We start from the raw sequence: 19,282 nt of genomic DNA on the forward strand, positions 1-19,282 counted from the left end.
TATAATTTTATTTCTTGCAAATCAGTTCATTGTTTTAGCTCTCTAATTAGAGGATATTATTAATTGATTACTTTTCGTTAATCACGCGAAATTGTTAAAATCGTATTTTATTCACATTCAAGGTCTCAATGTAATGTAAGAATTATTATCGTGTCCATACTTATATTATAAAGCTGAATAGTTTGTTTGTTTGAACGCGCTAATCTCAGGAACTACCGGAAAGATTTGGAAAATTCTTTCGGTGTTAGATAGCCCATATTTATCGAGGAAGGTTATAAGCTATACAGGGTGTAATCGTTAAGTGTGCACAAGCGATTATTCCGTAACTATTGCAGATACCAAAAAACTTTAAACTGATATCGAAAGTACTTAACCTAATGAGTAAAATGGCCATAATAAATTTTTAAAAATAAAACGAGAAATATCCAAAAATGTTACATTAAACGCTCCCATACATTTTATTTCCCATACATTTTGTATTCATAGCAGATTTTCGAAGTGATGTCCTCATTGTGCAATACAATGAGGAGCTCTATTTACAGTTTCTAAATGAACTTCCCTTCAAATTTGCGAAGTAATTAAAGCAGAAAACCAAAAAAAGAAAGAAAAAGCTAAAATCTTTCATATTAAATGTACTAGTTTGATCCAAAAGTAATGATAATTGGGTATTTCCTGTGCACATAAAAATATAAAATAAACGTTTTTTGCTTGCTCATGTATTCACTTAGTAATCACAAAAAAATCATATCAACAGGCCACGTTTCCAATTATTTACATTAATTTGAATGTGAACCGTGCGTGCCAGAATGTTTCCCGACGAAAGAAGAAACAACGATTCGACATGTAGAGGATCATTTTTTGTGTTATGTTTTGTGATCATGGACGTTACCCGAGTTCACCATGTTTATGCTGAAACCAAAAAACAATCAATGTCCTGGATGCGAGCTTCCAAAGTGACGATGAAGAAATTCAAAGTGAAAATCAGTAGGTAGGTTAGATTAAAGCGGTAGTTTTTTGGGACGCTGAAGGAATAATTATGGTGGAATATTTTAAAAAGGTAGCCACTTTATTGGGCTCTTACTAAACAGACCAAATTAAAAGATTGCGGTAGGTTAGTAAGGAAAAGAGACATGGCAAACTGCGGACCTGAACGCTGTTTCACCAAGACAACGCACCAGATCACAAAGCGTCAGTTGCGATGGCTGCCATTAAAAAATCGGCATTCCAAATGCTTGAACACCTACCCTATTTTTTAGATCTAGCTCCTATTTACTTTTATCTCTTTCCTCGGCACAAGAAACACTTTCTTAGCAATAAATTATTTTAAGACGACAGCGAAGTGATGGCCGCGTGAAGGAGTTTTTGTGGATGAAGTCAAAGTTTTTTTTTTTTCAGTTTAGGAAAAAAAATATTGAAGTATATTTTCTAGTTAAAAGACTATCTAGAGAACTACATAATTATTATAACTGTAATGACCTTGTTTAATATTGATTATCATTACTTTTGGATCAACCCATGTACATGGGATATTCGTATCTCATACAAAATGTATGGGAGGGTTTCAAGTTAATTTTTTAGATATTTCTCGTTTTATTTTTAAAAATTTATTATGGCCATTTTACTCATTAGGTTAAATTCTTTCGATATCAGTTTAAAGTTTTTTGATATCTGTAATAGTTACGGAATAATCGCCTGTGCACACTTAACGATTACACCCTGTATATCATCACGCTAAGACCAACAGGAGCGGAGCACTGCCGACAAAATCGCGGACACCAGCTAGTTACGTCTAAAGCTAAACCGAATTTATGTCTCATACCTTTATCTAACGCTCTGCATTGTACAAAAAAACATCTTAAATAATATGTATGATGGCGATGCGTGGAACGAACGTTAAAATAAGTAACACTACTACTAGTAAATCGTAATAAAATTACACTATCGAGAACTTATAGATAGAAACTGCATAACTCGTCCAATTGCGTCTCATTGCAATTTGTCAATATCGTCATAGCATGAAAATGTATGAAACAGTGAAAGTAGATCGAATTGCGACGTCGGTATGCGACCGGCGCGTGCGCATCGATGATCATCTCTGTGATGACAGGGTTTGGTAATAACAAATTAAATTTATATAGGGCATACATTATAATTTGGTTATTGGGCATCAAAATAGAATAAATTGAAAAAGATTTAAGGAAACATAAGGATGTTCATAATTCAATAAATTACACACATCGCATTACAAATGCATTTTTCACTAATTTAATAGTACATGTTTGAACAGTTACAAAATTGTATCTTCAATTGGGAAGACCTCTTTTCATACAAAAACTGTAACTGAGTTGTGACTGTCTCTTGAGTTCTTCAGATATAGGTATATATGCTTATATAAGCATCATTAAAGATTTTGTTTCTTAACGATTACCCACAGTTGTGTGTGATAGTGATAGCAATTTTATTTTATTCATAACGTATTGTTAGACGTAACTTTTGATTTGATATTTTTATGGATGAATAGTTGTCAACATAGTTGTCATTATTTCAAGTCTGAACATGCTTAGCTGTCGAATACTATAAAAAGCCGCTTTCCTTTGTATCGTGGCGCATTCGTACGAATGGTGCCTAGGGGCTCGGACGTTGTTTATACGACGTTCGACCCAACTACCTTCACTTTGCTAATAGTCGCTGACTTGCTGCGTTTTGTTATCAACTACCTACATCAATTAGGTAGCTGTGTAGAATCGCAGTACATTCTTATTACATTCAAACAAATATTTAACCCGGCCTCGCGTGTTATTTCTTACATCAGAAGCGGGATAGAATTCAAGCCCATACTTTTTAAATGTGTTTGAGTTTACGTAGTTTTGTAACGGCATACTGGCGTTTGTGTTTTTTCGTGCGTAGTGTAAAGTAAAAGTTTGTTACGTGGATTATTGTAACGGGAATGTAGTTCATCGAAGGAGTTGTGTGTGCTATCCGGACTGCGCCCTGCGGTCCGGGGTAGTTGAGCCTTCATTTGTGTTAAGCGAACGTCGTGCCTATGTCACAAATGAGTAGGTGTTGTTCCCATGATACGCGAACGTAGTGCCTATGTCATGTGGATGTGATTGTTGTTCTGTAAGGTCAGTGTGGCCGAGGCAGGATGGTTGTGTAATCCCGAGATGAACTACCGTTGTACTGTAATACGAGAAAAGGCGTACGAGGACGTACGATTGTCAGTATGGCCGTGTTAGACGTAACTTTTGATTTGATATTTTTATGGATGAATAGTTGTCAACATAGTTGTCATTATTTCAAGTCTGAACATGCTTAGCTGTCGAATACTATAAAAAGCCGCTTTCCTTTGTATCGTGGCGCATTCGTACGAATGGTGCCTAGGGGCTCGGACGTTGTTTATACGACGTTCGACCCAACTACCTTCACTTTGCTAATAGTCGCTGACTTGCTGCGTTTTGTTATCAACTACCTACATCAATTAGGTAGCTGTGTAGAATCGCAGTACATTCTTATTACATTCAAACAAATATTTAACCCGGCCTCGCGTGTTATTTCTTACAGTATGTTCACTTCTTTAATCTGTATTTGCTGCTACTATAGGTCAATAATTCAATTTTTCAGTATCTATATCCCATAAATCTCATAAATAACCAATTATTTATTTTACCCAGAGCTCTGACCCACGCTTAACTTTTCACAAAAAAACTATAGATATAGAATTAATATATTATTTCTTTTGTCCTTAGGGCTCCGACCCGCGCATCGCGACGTGCCGCGGCCGGCTGCAGACTCGCCGCTGCCAACTCAACCAGGAGATTAATAAGGAACTGCGCTTGAGGGCTGGCGCTGAGAATTTATTTAAGGTAAGGAATAAGGCAAAATAGGGGAAAAAGGTCATATGACGTCACGCTGCATAAATCTGAAATACATTTGAACTGTGTAATAAGAGCCAGGAAATCAATAATACTGCGGCTATGGACCGACGCAATGAATCTTGTTAGTATAGTAATAAGAGCATAAAGGCCATGTAATTGTCTTAGTAATTTAATTTTTATTAGGATGTTATGTCCTCTGATTATAACCCTCTTTTTAGAGCTTAAAGCTTTTCTCTATACAGGATGTCCCACTATTGGTATACTAAGCGCGAAGGGACTTGTAGTTTGCCATGTTCCATGCCAGTTCAGCATCCGCCAGGCATATGCCTGGCACATGCTGAACTCGATCCTTTTTGGCGATACGGGGGCACTTTTATCTAACATTGTTTTATTTTTTGTTTTTGTATTTTTTATTCATTTCTTTTTTGTAATTCTTTTTTTTATGCTTTTACTGTATTGTGTCTCACTATTTGCCAAATAAACATTTTTTCTTTCTCTCTTCTTTCTAGTTTTGCATACACTGATCACGTGAAAAAAAAATGCGTCTGGAATTTTATAAGCATTTTTTACGTACTCAGCGTATGCAAAACTATAACCTCCTTTGAGCTTAGTATACGAACAGTGGGACATCCTGTATACCCAGTTAGCATGCCACCTCCTTAATTATCCCTTTAATTTTTTTCCTTCCACATATACTTTTCTCAATGTAACGAAAAATATCACACCTGTTACGATAAAAACTTAGTTATTACAAACGAATTCATGAATAACTATTTCATAAAGTTATAGAATATCTCAAATATTATAAAATACGAATTAATTACTTCTAAATTGCAACATTAATCGATGAAATAGAAAATGGCTTCGTTTAAAATAATGACTCCATCCAATTATTTGTGACGAAAATTTCTTCAGTCATGGCGTCTCTTGCATTAATTTTTCGCGGCTATTAGAAAATAGAACCTTAACATTTTTATTTTGTACCAATCGATTTTCTAGTCTATTTATTGCTTGGCACTATCACTATTTATTATTCATTTATTAATAAAACAAAATAAAGATAATAGAGGAGTTTCTTGCCGGTTCTTCTCCGTAGATACTGCTTTCCGAATCGGTGATAAATGTTAAAAAATATGTAATGAAGTTTCAAAAGTGCTTCTAGAAGAAGTCTAATTGAATAAATAAATGTTTGAATTTGAGTTTAGAGAAATACTCCTTGTATTACGAATCTTCATTGCTGTGTCGAATTAATTAAACATAGGTAACATATTATGGTAACAACTCAACATTAAAATGCTCATATTAATATCATAATTATTATTAACAAAAGACTTATTTGAACCAAGGCTTTTTTTAACCGACTTCAAAAAAAAGGAGGAGGTTATCAATTCGACTGTATTTTTTTTTGTATATTTGTAATACGCGATTACTCCGGCAATTATAAACCGATTTGAATAATTATTTTTTTATTTGGTAGGTCATACGTCAGAGGTGGTCCCATTGTCACCAGGTCAGGATCTGATGATGGGATCCTGGGGAAATCGAGGGAATCCCTCAAATTTTGTAGGCATATACACTGTTTATCAGAAATGATCTTAATATATTATGTAGATTTTTGCATCTAATGGTCACCATCTGATGTTGCTGAGCTGATGATGAATGGTTTAGGAGTATGGGATCTCTGTAACAAAATTTAAGTCGGTTTTTGTTTTTTTTCAAAAAATTTACTTCATATTATTTCGAGAACACTATTTAGGGTGCTTTTCCACCAATAATGTGCGAGGATGAGTAGCGAGGAATGTGTTTGTAAATAACCAATAGTATCGATTCAAACTAAATGAAGCTAATAAACTAGGCTCAAGATGTCCCCCTCATGAGTCCATGACAAGTGAAGGTCATAGGTCAGAGCACGGCGGGTCACACTTGGCTAACTATATACAGGAAATAAGTCCTTGTGGCGTAACTTGAACCTAAGTTACAACGGTTTACTTGAAACTTGAAACTTTCTTAATCATGTTTTTAACACGCTTATAGTGCTTCACCTATATGTTTGTTTGTCAATTGTAAAATATAATATCTTTTCAGATACATTATATTTTATACTAGCGGTCCGCCCCGGCTTCGCCCGTTTTACATGTTTACGTTTTCTCTCCATAAGAACCATCCTCGTACTTCAAGAAATATAATAAAAAAAGAATTATCGAAATCGGTTCAGCCGTTCTCAAGTTATGCGCTTACCAACACATTTTGCGATTCATTTTTATATTATAGATTATTAGATGACCCAACAAAACAAGAAAAACAAATATAGCCGCGATTAACTTATATTTCAAGCGATAAAACGGTGAAAACCGTATCCAATTGATGGTGAACAATCTGAATCTTTTTAAAATACTTAAGTATTTTTTTTTTTTAGTAACTTTCGATACTTAACTTATAGTGGATGTTAAATAAGACTTCTCTAGACATTATCTTAATAAATTTTGTCACGATGTTTGTGATTTGTCCGCTATGGACTCGTAAACTACTGAACCGATTTTAATAAAATTTTGCAGACTGTACAGTTTTTTCCAACTTAAAAGATAAGATAGCTTATATTATCTCAATTTCGATAAAAAAATAGGACCCGATAGAAAACCAATTACATATATACATAGGTAGATACCTATGTTGTATTATTATTTACTAGCTGTTCCCCGCGGTTTCACCCGCATTGCTCCGCTCCTGTTGGTCTTAGCGTGATGACTGATGATATATAGCCTTCCTCGATAAATGGACTATCTAACACCGAAAGAATTTTTCAAATCGGACCAGTAGTTCCCGAGATCATGTCATGTTTCAAACAAACAAACAAACTCTTCAACTTTATAATATTAGTATAGATATAATTTAAAATACGCGTATTCAAATTACTACAAAGAGCCATTAAATACAAAATCTATTAATTTGCTAATCACCTATACAATTTTTTTGTACATATAGAAAATTGTAGTTATAATAATAATTCTAACTTGCAGGCAACAACGAACAGAAAACTGCGTGAGACAGTCGCCTTGGAGCTTAGCTTCGTGAACTCAAACTTACAGCTGCTGAAGGAGCAACTAGCCGAGTTGAACTCATCTGTGGAATTATACCAAAACGATAGGTACGTATTTAAAAATACTAATATTATTAAGAGAAAGTTTAATTTTTTGTGTAAGTATATAAATTTTTAAAGAGTAGAAAAAATTCGATCACGAGACGGGATTCGAATCGATTTTTTAATATTCTTTAATGAAAACATTTGAATGCTATAAAATTAAAATATTTTTTGTAGGTATGTTCGATTTAACTTAATAACTAGGTTGACCAAATTCAAAAATTATTTTACCAATAGAAAAATACAGGTTTTCAAGTCAATGAGACAATTTTAAAAAGATCCAAATTGTCTTTAGTAGGTATATATTTTAATGATAGTGTCGCGTATTTAAAATTTGCTTTCATTTAAAATATTATTTCCAACTTCACTAACTAGTATGGTATTGATATTATGTTGTACTATATGTTCATGTTTGACCATAATAGCTATTGTATTTATCTACAAAATAACTAACGACGTGTTAAATTAACCTTATAGGAACAACCCTATCACCAACAATTCAAAAGCACCTCATATAATTAGGTACAAACAAAAAAATTACCAGCTAACCATGATAACAAACATACAAATACATATAATTTCATCCACCAATCAGCGTCCAGAAAGAAAAAATAAAAAAACCAAAGTAATAACATAGTAATTTCTTAAAGAAGCCGTAAAATTAAATAAACCACATATTGTAGTTCATTTCATATCAAACACGACCTGTTTGACACGATGATGTATAATTTAAGGCATCGCTTCTCAATCTATATTATACTAGTGGTTCGCCCCGGCTTCGCCCGTGGTACCTACATGTTTAAACTATCCTATCTCTCAAGTTGGATCGAACCACATGGTGTGCGAATTTTATTATAATCGGTTAAGTGGTTTAGGAGTCCATTGAGGACAAACATTGTGACACGAGATTTATATATATTAAGATTTTGTTAATTCAATACATAACAAATATTAGATAGGAAATTCCTACAAGTATTACAAATGCGAAAGTTTGTGTATGTATGTTTGTTACTCTTTCACGAAAAAAATATTGGATTTTGATGAAATTTTCCAGTAATATACATACATCAGAATAAGACATTAGCCATTGAAATACTAGATTTCTCCCCTGGATTCAGCCGCAGGAGCAAATAATAATATGTACTTGCAGTGCCGCGTAGATAATAATATAATATTATAAATTCCTGAGCCTGTATGTCTGTCAACACTGTAAACCATAACAGGGAATACCGTTTTGGATGAAATTTGGAGTGAAATTATGTGCATAATCTACTTTTTTTCAAATTTAATACCTAATTGGTTGAAATAGAAACTAAACTTTTTTGACAGTACTTCATATTAATCCTTCATATTTATTATTATAAAATTTATTAATAAAAATAAATATTTTGTAATCTAAGTTTATAATGATCTTGATTTATTAACAAAATTGTAAGCTAAACGTGTTCTGTAACATTTCTAGTTTCCGAGTGTACATTATGTCAATTCTAAAATAATAAATTAGAATTTTATGTGCATCATTCCGCCACATTTGATTTTTTATAATTAGTTTGATTCTAAATGCGTCTTAATCGTGTTTAATACGGCAATAAATTAATCCATATTATATATTTAATAAACCAAAATAACTTATATCTAGAGGTAAACTACAAAATGTCATCTATCTTTTTTTGGACATGCCTTTCGACTCATGGTTGTGTTCCTTCAACCACCTTCAACGATTGAAGAAGCAATCAGTTTACGAAATAACAACCACATATATTCATGGTAGACATTTACTTAGCAACAAAGTTGAATCAACATAATGCAGGGTTATCTACACTAATATTATAAAGAGGAAAACTTTGTTTGTTTGATTGTAATGAATAGACTCATAAACTACTGGACCGATTTTAAAAATTCTTTCACCATTCGAAAGCTACATTATCCACGAGTAATATAGGCTATATAATATCAACATGCTAAGACCAACAGGAGCGGAGTAATGCGGGTAAAACCGCACGGCACAGCTAGTTATCAACATATTACTAGAGAGAGCAGAGTTGATAACGCACATTGAAAAGTCCTCTCCCGGAGAACGAAAACATTTCAACAAAGTTCCAAGCAACATTTTTGATCAAATGTTCGTCAATATTAGTATTATTTTTGCATGAATACGAGATTTTATAAAACTTCTCTATAGTTTGAGAAGCATCCAGCTAGATAATGATTGTACCATGCTCAAACATAAATAATCCTGCCATTAAAGGTAATTGTGGATGTCCTTTACTTGCCGTCAATTATATTACACTGAGGATAATCACTGTTATAGTGTCAATAAGATACATTGTTGAATAATGGGGTTCTATTTTCCCCGATGATCCTGTGGCTCAGTGGTTATAGTAGGATTATGAATTCGATTCGGAGTAGAGGTACGATTCTCTTTTATTGGGAGAATATTGAGGTATGAAGTGATGTTATGTGCTATAGGTTACAAACAATGTGTCGACACGTCATGTTAAAAAATTGTCTCGTGAAGCAGATTTTTTAACAATATTAATTATAAATTACATTTAATGTTAATATAAAAAATGTTTAATAACAGTTTCCTTTGTAAAAGCTTTGCTTAGTTTAAACTAAAAGACGATGAGTGCAATGTTCCAGGAATGATTGATCAGATCATGGTATTTCCCATCTAACGACATTGAAAGATTAGGTCTTAATTAATTGGACATCTTTTGACTCTTTATAGAAGTCATAGTCCTTATAGCTTATCGGCAAATTTGAAAAAGCTTTTAAACCTCCACGCTAGAGGTGAACCCTAAATGGAGATCTAATAAAACTTCATAGAAGTCATAGTCCCTCGTTTATCGCCAACTTGAACAGACCCTTTGAAAACCTCAAGATACATACCACTACAAACTTTCTACCTATTTCGTGTGAACCGCTAAGATATTACACCGACTTTATGTAATTTGAGCAATTTGAAGCGGCTGTTAAAAGTAATTGTCGCAAAAACCGAGCAATGCTCATGTAATAGGTACTTGGAACAGGGTTTGTTTTTATTTAATTCCCTTAACGTAATGTAACAACTTAGGGGCAATGTGGTCTTTATGTAATAGGATTTGTGATTCATGGTAATGTAATGTTGGTAATGAAGGTGTTATATTGTAATTAACGTTGTTTTGTCAAGTTTTTAAAGCCTTGACCGACCATCATTGAGAACAGTTCAATAACTCTTGTATCTGAAATATTGATAAGGGTACGTGATTGACGTATTTTGAAGATTTGGGAGTAGTTACTAATTTTAAAAAAAGTTCTCGTAACGACTATACTATTACAAAAATTTCAAAGCCTTGAGAAGAAACTAAACATTGGTTGGTATAAAACACATTGATAATAGGACAGAACATTTATCCGTTCTGCTATAATATCGGGATATAGTAGATTATATTCAAGAAGCACATACAAGTATGAATTCTTTCAGAATAAATTCTATTCTTAGATATTATCTTCTCCACTGGTAATTAAAACTATTAATCATACTAACAAATAAATAATTTATTTCTTACAGCAAAGAATGCGTCATGCCAATGATACCTCTGGGTCTCAAGGAGACAAAAGAAGTGGACTTCAGAGAGCCGTTCAAAGACTTCATCTTAGAACATTATAGTGAAGATGCGGCGACTTATGAAGATGCCATCTCGGATTTTATGGATATGAGACAGGTATATGAGAAATCTATTTGTTCTGAAAGAGGGAATGGAATAAAAATAGGCCTGACTTAGAGTCTCAGTTATGTCATATGTGGTAGAAAATTAAAAATAAGTCCGCACGTACACCAACAAATATTCGTAAATATGTGCCTTATTTTCTTTATTTTAAGTGTTTTAGTAATTATTATTTCGGAATTACTGGTTAATCTTCTTCTCTAGTATATCCTAACATGTCTTTACCACGCCATTTGCTGTAAAGTTACGTGACAAAGATGGTATAGTTTCTATACCGATTTTTTTACCTTAGACAACTTTTATATTGCGTAGAAAACTACGTTAATCCTGAAAGACATAAGCTTCTTTTACTTTAATCAAAAGCGTTCAGGGACAAGGGACTTATTTTTTTATTTTTAAGCTATTGCATAGCTTCTATCGCGGGCCTTGAGCGCGGGGACCGAATCGAGAAATTCCGTAACGAAAAACCTCACGCTCCCCACTCCGACGAGCACGGAGGTGTGGCTTGAAGGCATGCTATGCAATAGCTTTACCGCGGCAGTCCCCGAGTGACACACGTCGTTTTTTATTTTTTACGTAATAACCTAAAATATGTACATTTATTTCCAGGCTATAAGAACCCCAGTCCGTTCAACAGCGGGTGTAGCTCTGCTTTTCAAATACTACAACCAGCTGTACTATATCGAGAGGCGGTTCTTCCCGCCTGATAGATCTCTGGGCGTTTACTTCGAGTGGTTCGACTCTTTGACAGGTAATGGTTTTAACTGATTTAAAACGAGATTTTTTTAAAGTAGTTTCGAGTTTGATATAGCGGGAATAATTCCCCATATTCAACTAGGAATTATTGAGGACTAGCTTACCGCCCGCGGCTTCGCCCGCTTTGTCTAAAACCTAATAAATTATGTACTAAAACCTCACTCTATCTATTAAAAAAAACCAAATCAAAATCCGCTGCGTAGTTTTAAAGATTTAAGCATACAAAGGGACATAGGGACAGAGAAAGCGACTTTGTTTTATACTATGTAGTGATGACGAAAACCTAAACCTAAGGCATTTTGATAACAAAATATAATATTTTTTCAGGAGTACCCTCATGTCAAAGGACGGTTGCATTTGAGAAAGCATGCGTACTGTTTAACATTGCTGGAATATACACACAGATTGGAGCTAAACAGGTATGTAGTGATTTATTGTATCACACTAGAACATTGAGTTTAAAATATACATATAAAACTTTGAATGAAAAATACACATTTCTAGATGTAAAATTTGTGCGGATTTAATGTACCAATTTTGGTTTCGTATCTATACTAGCTATTTTTAAAATTTCATATCAATCCAAAATAGAAGAACGAGAAAACCATCAAAAGTTACCATGCATTCGAAATTATTTATAATTCGTAGATTACGAATCAGAGTTATACAAATTGAAAAATATCGTAAGGCATTAACGCTTTAATGACGGGGCCGCGGGTATTGGTTAGAATTCTACCGCGACTGCTCTATATGGACCTGTCTATTAATTGCATCTGTTTGTCCCAGGACCGTCAAACGTGCGCAGGCCTGGACGGAGCAGTGGACGCTCTGCTCCGAGCAGCGGGCACACTGCGCTACATACACGAGAACTTCACCAACGCGCCCTCCGTCGACCTCGCCGCGCACACGCTGCTCGTGCTCGGCACGCTCATGACTGTGAGTTCTACCGGCCTCCTACTCTATCGCTATCCCGCTGTACCGCTCTCCCGCCCTACCGCTATCCCATTCTCCCGCCCTACCGCTCTCCCGCCCTACCGCTATCCCGCGCTCCAGCCCTTCCTATCTACCGCGATCCCGCCCTACCGCTCTCCTGATGTACCGCTCTCCAGTCCTACCGCTATCCCTCTCTCCTGCCCTACCGCTATCCCGCTCTCCCGCCCTACCGCTATCCCTCTCTCCTGCCCTGCCGCTATCCCGCTCTCCCGCCCTAACGCTATCCCGCCCTACCGCTCTCCCGCTCTACACACAAACATACATGAGAACTTCACCACTATATCACTTACCGCGTTATCGCTCACCGCTCTATCACTCTACATCTCTACCATTCTATACCGTTAGCGGCGTGTATGCCGCTCTATGTACAAATAGATAATACTGTTTAGTTTTAAATCATGTCCTGTATAGTATGCATAATTATAATTTATACAATACTAGTGGTCCGCCCCGGCTCCGCCCGTGGTACATATTTCGCAATAAAAGGTAGCCTATGTCCTTTCTCGGGTATCAAAATATCTCCATACCAAATTTCAAATTGGTTCAGTAGTTTAGGCGTTATTGAGTAACAGATAGACAGACTTTCGCATTTATAATATTAGTATGGATTTCAATGTTATACTCATTTCCAGGCACAAGCCCGCGAATGTCTCTTCGAGAAGCTACAACTCCAAGCACGTGAAGCTTGTAGCGGCCGTGATAGAGAGTTACGTGACGATTTGCACATGTGCCTCGACCTTGCACAGGAGAGCGCACAGCTTGCACATACTTATAGACAGCTGTATGATAAGGTAATTTATTTATTTATTTGACTCTTCATTGTGCAGGCAAACAAGTAATAAATAGCTTATATTAAGTTTAAAGCAGGAAAACAATTTAAGGTAACAATATTACATAAATCAAAGCACAAAGGGTGGCCTTAACACTGTGCAGTGATCTTTGCCAGGCAACCACGAGGAGAAAGGCAAAGATGCGAAATATGTTGTAAAACTTTTTTTTATAGATTGAGTAGAAGTAATTAAGTAACATTTATGTTGATAGAGTCGCGTGCTCACAACTCTTTGATGAAGATAAAAATTATTATTTTGAGCTTTATGGTGAAAGAGTGGCTTATTGCCAGCTCTATAAAACAAGGCCAGCCGCCAGAGTCGCAATGTAACTGCAGTGAAAATAGTGGAAATTCCTGAATGAAACTTCCAAATACATGTTTATTTTCGAATTAAAGTTAAAACAGAATGTTGAAAACTACCGACCCAATTATTTTATAATGTGCTTAACATTTATTTAAAAGTCAACTAATGTAATATAACTTATTTCTTTATTTATTCTATTTAAAACTTCAACATATACACTGAAAATCTCTAAATTATTTCCAGATGCAAACCGACGGTGTATTCAACTACGTGCCCTACTCCTGGGTGTCCCTTGTTCACGTGAAGTCAGAGTTCTACAAAGCATTAGCCCATCAGTATTGTGGAACGGGGCTCTTACACGCAAACACTCCGAGCCTTGCACGCGACCGCCTTGCTGCACTGTATGCGACCGACTGCAACCAGAACGGTATTATAAAAAAAAAAATCAAAAAAACAGTGACAAAAGAAATATATGACTTCCCTCAGTTGTGACAAAAAAAATATATGACTACCCTGACTTGTGACAAAAAAAAACAAAAAATATATGACTACCCTCACTCGTGACAAATATATTTAGTGGGAAATAATATTGTGGGATGGGACTCTAACACGCGACCACCTGTAACCAGAATTGCTACATACCTACAACTACCCTCACTTGAGACAAAAATAATTTTAATTCGAAATTTATGTCTACAATGTACTGTGTTTATTTATTATATGTTGTTTTTATTATTAATTTCAGATTAACAGTTATCTACTGTGATAAGTACCGCTTACCGCATATTTTTACTCTTTAGGAGGTGCACAAACATACGCTTACAATAAATTTATGACATCAAATCATCAAATTAGCTTTTATTCCTCCAGAAAAAACAACAAAATATAAATATAATACAAGTAAATATTACAGGTTCTCTATCAACATTCAAGTACGACGAGGACATAGACCACGTGGCATTAGGTCGAGCACACACGGCTGAAGCATTAGCTTTGTATGACGAAGCGTTACGATTGCAGAGAATGTGCCGGTAAGTGGGGATTTTTTTATTTTTTGATAATACATATTATAAAGGTGAAGAGCTTGTTTGTACGCGCTATTCTCGGGAACTACCGGTCCGATTTGAACATTTATTTGTCCAATTAGACTTTTTCTAGAAGCACTTTTGAATCGTCATAACATATTTGACAGTTCCCTGGTTTAAAGTTAGACTGCGTTTAAATTGTTTTGTGGTTATACCATAAATGTCAAAAATTGGTTGTCTGTAAAGTCGGTTTACTGACGATAGTTGAATGTGACGATTGTGCTTCTTTGTCGCTCGTTCCGCGCTCTCGCTTGCACTTCAAGCCTTACATGGAACGCCTCAAAGCGAGGTAACGCCGCATGACTCATGTTTTTTCGGGCGTGCAGCCGGCTCTATCGAATTATTAGACGTTGTCACGTGAAAAACAACATATTGTTTACTTTAAATTCCTTTATTTATACAGTGAACTCCGCGATAAGGAAGCGCTAGCGCTAGTGGTGTGCGCACACAGGGAGCGAGCCGCGCGCGACAAGCACGAGCCCGACTTCGCCGAGCTGCTCGACGTGCCCGACATACTGCGTGAGTGCACTACATGAGTACATATACATTGCATGAGTGCATATACATTACACGAGTACATTTACATTGCATGAGTACATATACATTGCATGAGTACACATACATTACACGAGTACATACACATTACATGAGTACATATACATTACACGAGTACACATACATTACACGAGTACATTTACATTGCATGAGTACATATACATTGCATGAGTGCATATACATTACACGAGTACATTTACATTGCATGAGTGCATATACATTACACGAGTACATTTACATTGCATGAGTACATTTACATTAAATGAGTACATGTACATTACACGAGTACATATACATTACATGAATACATTTACATTGCATGAGTACATAATAAACATATACATTACATGAGTACATTACATGTGTACTGTAACTATTTAAATTAATATCTTAATATAGTTTTTTTTTTCATTTACAAAACCACCCACATTTTTCATCCCTTAATAAATACCTAAAAGCTAAATCAAACCTAATTTTTCCAGCGGCTTCAAAGTTCCAACTGGCGCTGACTCCCCCGGATTTCTCCCTCCACCGAGTGGACGATCTATTCAAATCCCTCGGCCCCATAGCTATATTCTCAGCTAAACGACATTGGTCGGCGCCTCGTTTACTACAACTACAAAAACACACAGAACGCAGACGGACAGACAGACAAAAAAAACGAGATCGTTCTGAAGATAATAGTACCTATTATAATAGAGAGGACTACGAAGTGACGAAAAAAAATGGCGTCTACATAAATGGTTTTGAGGATTATCCAAAGATTATGGAATATAAGGGGAGGAGGAGGGAGTTGAGGAGAGTTGCGAGTGAATATAATGTTAGTGAGGAGGGGTTCGGGTTTTCTGTGAGGGGGGGAGCTCCCGTTGTTATAGCGGCGGTAGAACCGAACTCGTTGGCTGATGTGAGTATTTTTTGTTTAGGGCTGATTTTTCAATCCTTGGTTAATACTTATTCGTCGAATAACGTATTAAACTACCGTTTCAAAAATGTATTCTTTGCCCATCTTTGACAGTTTACGGGTGACATTTCAATATTACCGTGTAATACTTTATTGGGTGGATAAATTTTAACCATGGATTGAAAAATCGGCCCTTAATTTTTTAACTAAATTAATCGATGGCTATATATTCAATTTCGCCTTTCAATGAAGGGCCTTAGTTATTTTATAAGGAAATTAATGGTTTTATTAAAAAATACTTTTCAGTAGGCAGCACAAAAGTATTAAAAATAATACATTTTTATAATTACTTCATACATACTTCCCCTAACTTAATATATGACTTGTGTTAAAACTAAGGAAAGATATTTTTTAAGTGAAACTTTTAGGTACATTGAGAGTAAAATTTCAAGTTCGCGTCGTGGCAATACCGTCACGTCATGGAGTAAGACAACGATTTTGGTACAATTGAATCTTTCCAAAGTAGTTTCACTTCTGACAAGTGTACTCGGCACACACGCTCCTTTTTATGTCTGTTTTATCCAATTATTTATTATTATTTTTTATGCAGATGGCCGGCATGCGAGAAGGCGACTTCATAATCTCAATAGGGGATAAGGATGTAAAGTGGAGTTCACACGAAGAAGTTGTTCAATTGATCCAACAGGCAGAGGATTCGCTCACTTTGCGGCTAGCTACGCCTATGGATAAGAATGCTGTTAAGGTATTGTTATATTTAATTCAGTTTTTACTTAGTTATCATGTTCGTGATGATATATAGCCTATGCCCTATAGCCTATAGCCTTCCTCGATAAATGGGCTATTTAACACCGAAAAAAATTTTCGCAAAATAAAAAAAAAATCGCACCAGTAGTTCTTGAGATTAGCGCATTCAAAAAAACAAACTCTTCAGATTTATAATATTAGTATTGATGTGTGTAAAAGTGTATGTTATATTTTAATTACTCCGTCTAACATTATTCTTACAAGACTTTATATCAACGGCGCAGTCTACCACGTACGTTACCAATAAAAATTTGCAAGAATGTATATAAATGTATATAGAATGTATACGTATTCATTCACATAGGTAATTCGATAAATTTTGATAAAGCGATAGATCATACAACATACGCCTTAATCCAGACCATGACGCCGGTTTTCATACATTTACTTTTCTATACCAGCTATCATGTTTATATTTATTTATTATTCTAATCCCAGCTATTAATGTCATATTTTTTTTGAATTATTCTCTCCCAGGCGTCCCCGGACACCAGCAGACAGTCCAGTTCAACCAACGGCTCAGTATCAGCAGCCTCCACCTCAAGCGGTTCGACCGCAGCCACAAACCGCTCCAAGCGCCTGCCCTCCTGGAACCCGTTCAGGCGACACTCCGCGAGGGAACAGCAAACTAATGTCATATTCAGATAGAAATAAATTAAAAAAAAACTGTGTTGTCTTTTATTGCTGGCTAGTGACAGCGGGAATTAAAAATGTAGCTGTCAAGTTATAGTTGGCGGGAATAAAAAAAATATGTGTCGATTTTTGTTAGACCGCGTTTCAGCTGACAGCAGCTTGCAAGTCTAATTCCGTGTTTCCACCTGCAAGTAGACTTGCAAGCTGCTGTCAGACATTACTTGCGAAAGTTTTCTTGCAGATGGAAACGCAGCCTTAGTGTCAAGTGACAGTTTTTGGCGCGAATTTAATAAAATGATTGATGTTTTTGCTGTCAAGTGACAGATCAATTGGCGGGATTATAAAAATGTATGTTGTCAATTTTTACTGTCAACTGTCAAGTGACTGTTGAGTTGGCGGGAATTTTTAAAAAAAATGTTGTCACATATGAGAATTGGCGGGAATATTTTAATACAACAAAAATATATTTTTTGAGATGCAATATCAAATCTATGAAATATGTATATTTTTTTTTTCATGATTATGTTAAAACTGCTCGAAATAAACTAATGAAGTAAGTAGATGTTATTGAAATCAGAATTTAATAATTCGAAATATAATGTATAAATTTTGTTGTAACGTTACGGTAATATAGATTAAGACGTAACTTGTAAAAAATCCTTGGAATTTAATATTCTCCATAGAATATTATTATACTAAGCTTAAGTAACCAAAACAATTGTATAGAGATATAGTTTATTGTTATCTTCAACTTTCAGAAATAAAGGAAGATAAGAATCCAAATATAATAAAAATTTACGTTTGAAATGTAATTATTACAAATTTCTAATGTATGTTACATAAAATAATGTTCTTTACATAAAGTATATAAGTCTTTAATGTATTAAGTTCTTTACATAAAATGTCTACATACAAAAGGATAATGTATACAATAATTATTAAGAAGAAAATTTTAACTTTATTCCTAAGAACTGAGCCAGCTTTGGAATATGTGTAATAAAATTTTGTTTTATTTATAAATGGTTAATTAACTTCTGTGATTGGTATGATTAATGTTTTGTAAAAAAGATCGTTTAGAAATTGAAATGGCTATGAAAATCCAAAGTCGGTTATTTAACGTAAGAAATAATCGCCTATTATTTTTGCTTTATAATGAAACACGTTGTACTTAATATTCTTATGTTATTTTATAATCTAGTTAGTTGTTTTTAAATGGTATGAATTTATAAAATTTCTTTTTTTCATTTTCAACTGTCGCATCTTTATTTCATTTAAGACGTGCACAGTTGCCGAAAAACGAATTTATTGTTTTGCGAGGCAGTCTATATTTTATTTATTATTTTTACTGGACACAGCTATTCTAGGATTGCAATATTATTTTAATTTATTATTTCTACAATCCTTACAAATACCCGTCTACCAAAACACTCTTTAGTCCTTTAACGTTGTCTATGCAATAAAATGTAAAAAAAATGCACGCTTGTATTTTTTTTACACTTATTTTTCTAATAGCTGTGTCCAGTACGTCCAGTTTGTTCACATATCAATTTAAATTTTAAGAGAAATATGGTTTTATTTGTTTTGTTATTTTAAAAATATAAATGGAATGTAATAAGTTTTGGATGTGATCGATATTAAAGTTTTATTATTGTAAAGCATTGATCGCACCCAAAAAAC

General features: G+C 34.8%; 1 protein-coding gene across 2 annotated transcripts in view; it reads left to right on the forward strand.

The window, feature by feature from the left end:
* Positions 1 to 17,756, forward strand: part of LOC123701620 (rhophilin-2) — a 68,750-nt gene extending 50,994 nt beyond the window's left edge. For both annotated transcript variants that reach the window (XM_045649101.1, XM_045649102.1), the window contains exons 3-15: positions 3,747 to 3,863; positions 6,893 to 7,020; positions 10,568 to 10,721; positions 11,334 to 11,475; positions 11,808 to 11,899; positions 12,267 to 12,416; positions 13,106 to 13,264; positions 13,850 to 14,033; positions 14,520 to 14,637; positions 15,095 to 15,210; positions 15,729 to 16,150; positions 16,758 to 16,910; positions 17,450 to 17,756. In XM_045649101.1, the coding sequence (XP_045505057.1) occupies positions 3,747 to 3,863; positions 6,893 to 7,020; positions 10,568 to 10,721; positions 11,334 to 11,475; positions 11,808 to 11,899; positions 12,267 to 12,416; positions 13,106 to 13,264; positions 13,850 to 14,033; positions 14,520 to 14,637; positions 15,095 to 15,210; positions 15,729 to 16,150; positions 16,758 to 16,910; positions 17,450 to 17,620 (2,106 nt within the window). In that variant the 3' untranslated portion in view covers positions 17,621 to 17,756. The remainder of the gene's footprint in view (positions 1 to 3,746; positions 3,864 to 6,892; positions 7,021 to 10,567; positions 10,722 to 11,333; positions 11,476 to 11,807; positions 11,900 to 12,266; positions 12,417 to 13,105; positions 13,265 to 13,849; positions 14,034 to 14,519; positions 14,638 to 15,094; positions 15,211 to 15,728; positions 16,151 to 16,757; positions 16,911 to 17,449) is intronic.
* The last annotated feature ends 1,526 nt before the right edge of the window (positions 17,757 to 19,282 follow it).

Source organism: Colias croceus, chromosome 22, assembly GCF_905220415.1.
Source record: "Colias croceus chromosome 22, ilColCroc2.1".
In the NCBI taxonomy this organism is placed as follows: domain Eukaryota; kingdom Metazoa; phylum Arthropoda; class Insecta; order Lepidoptera; family Pieridae; genus Colias; species Colias croceus.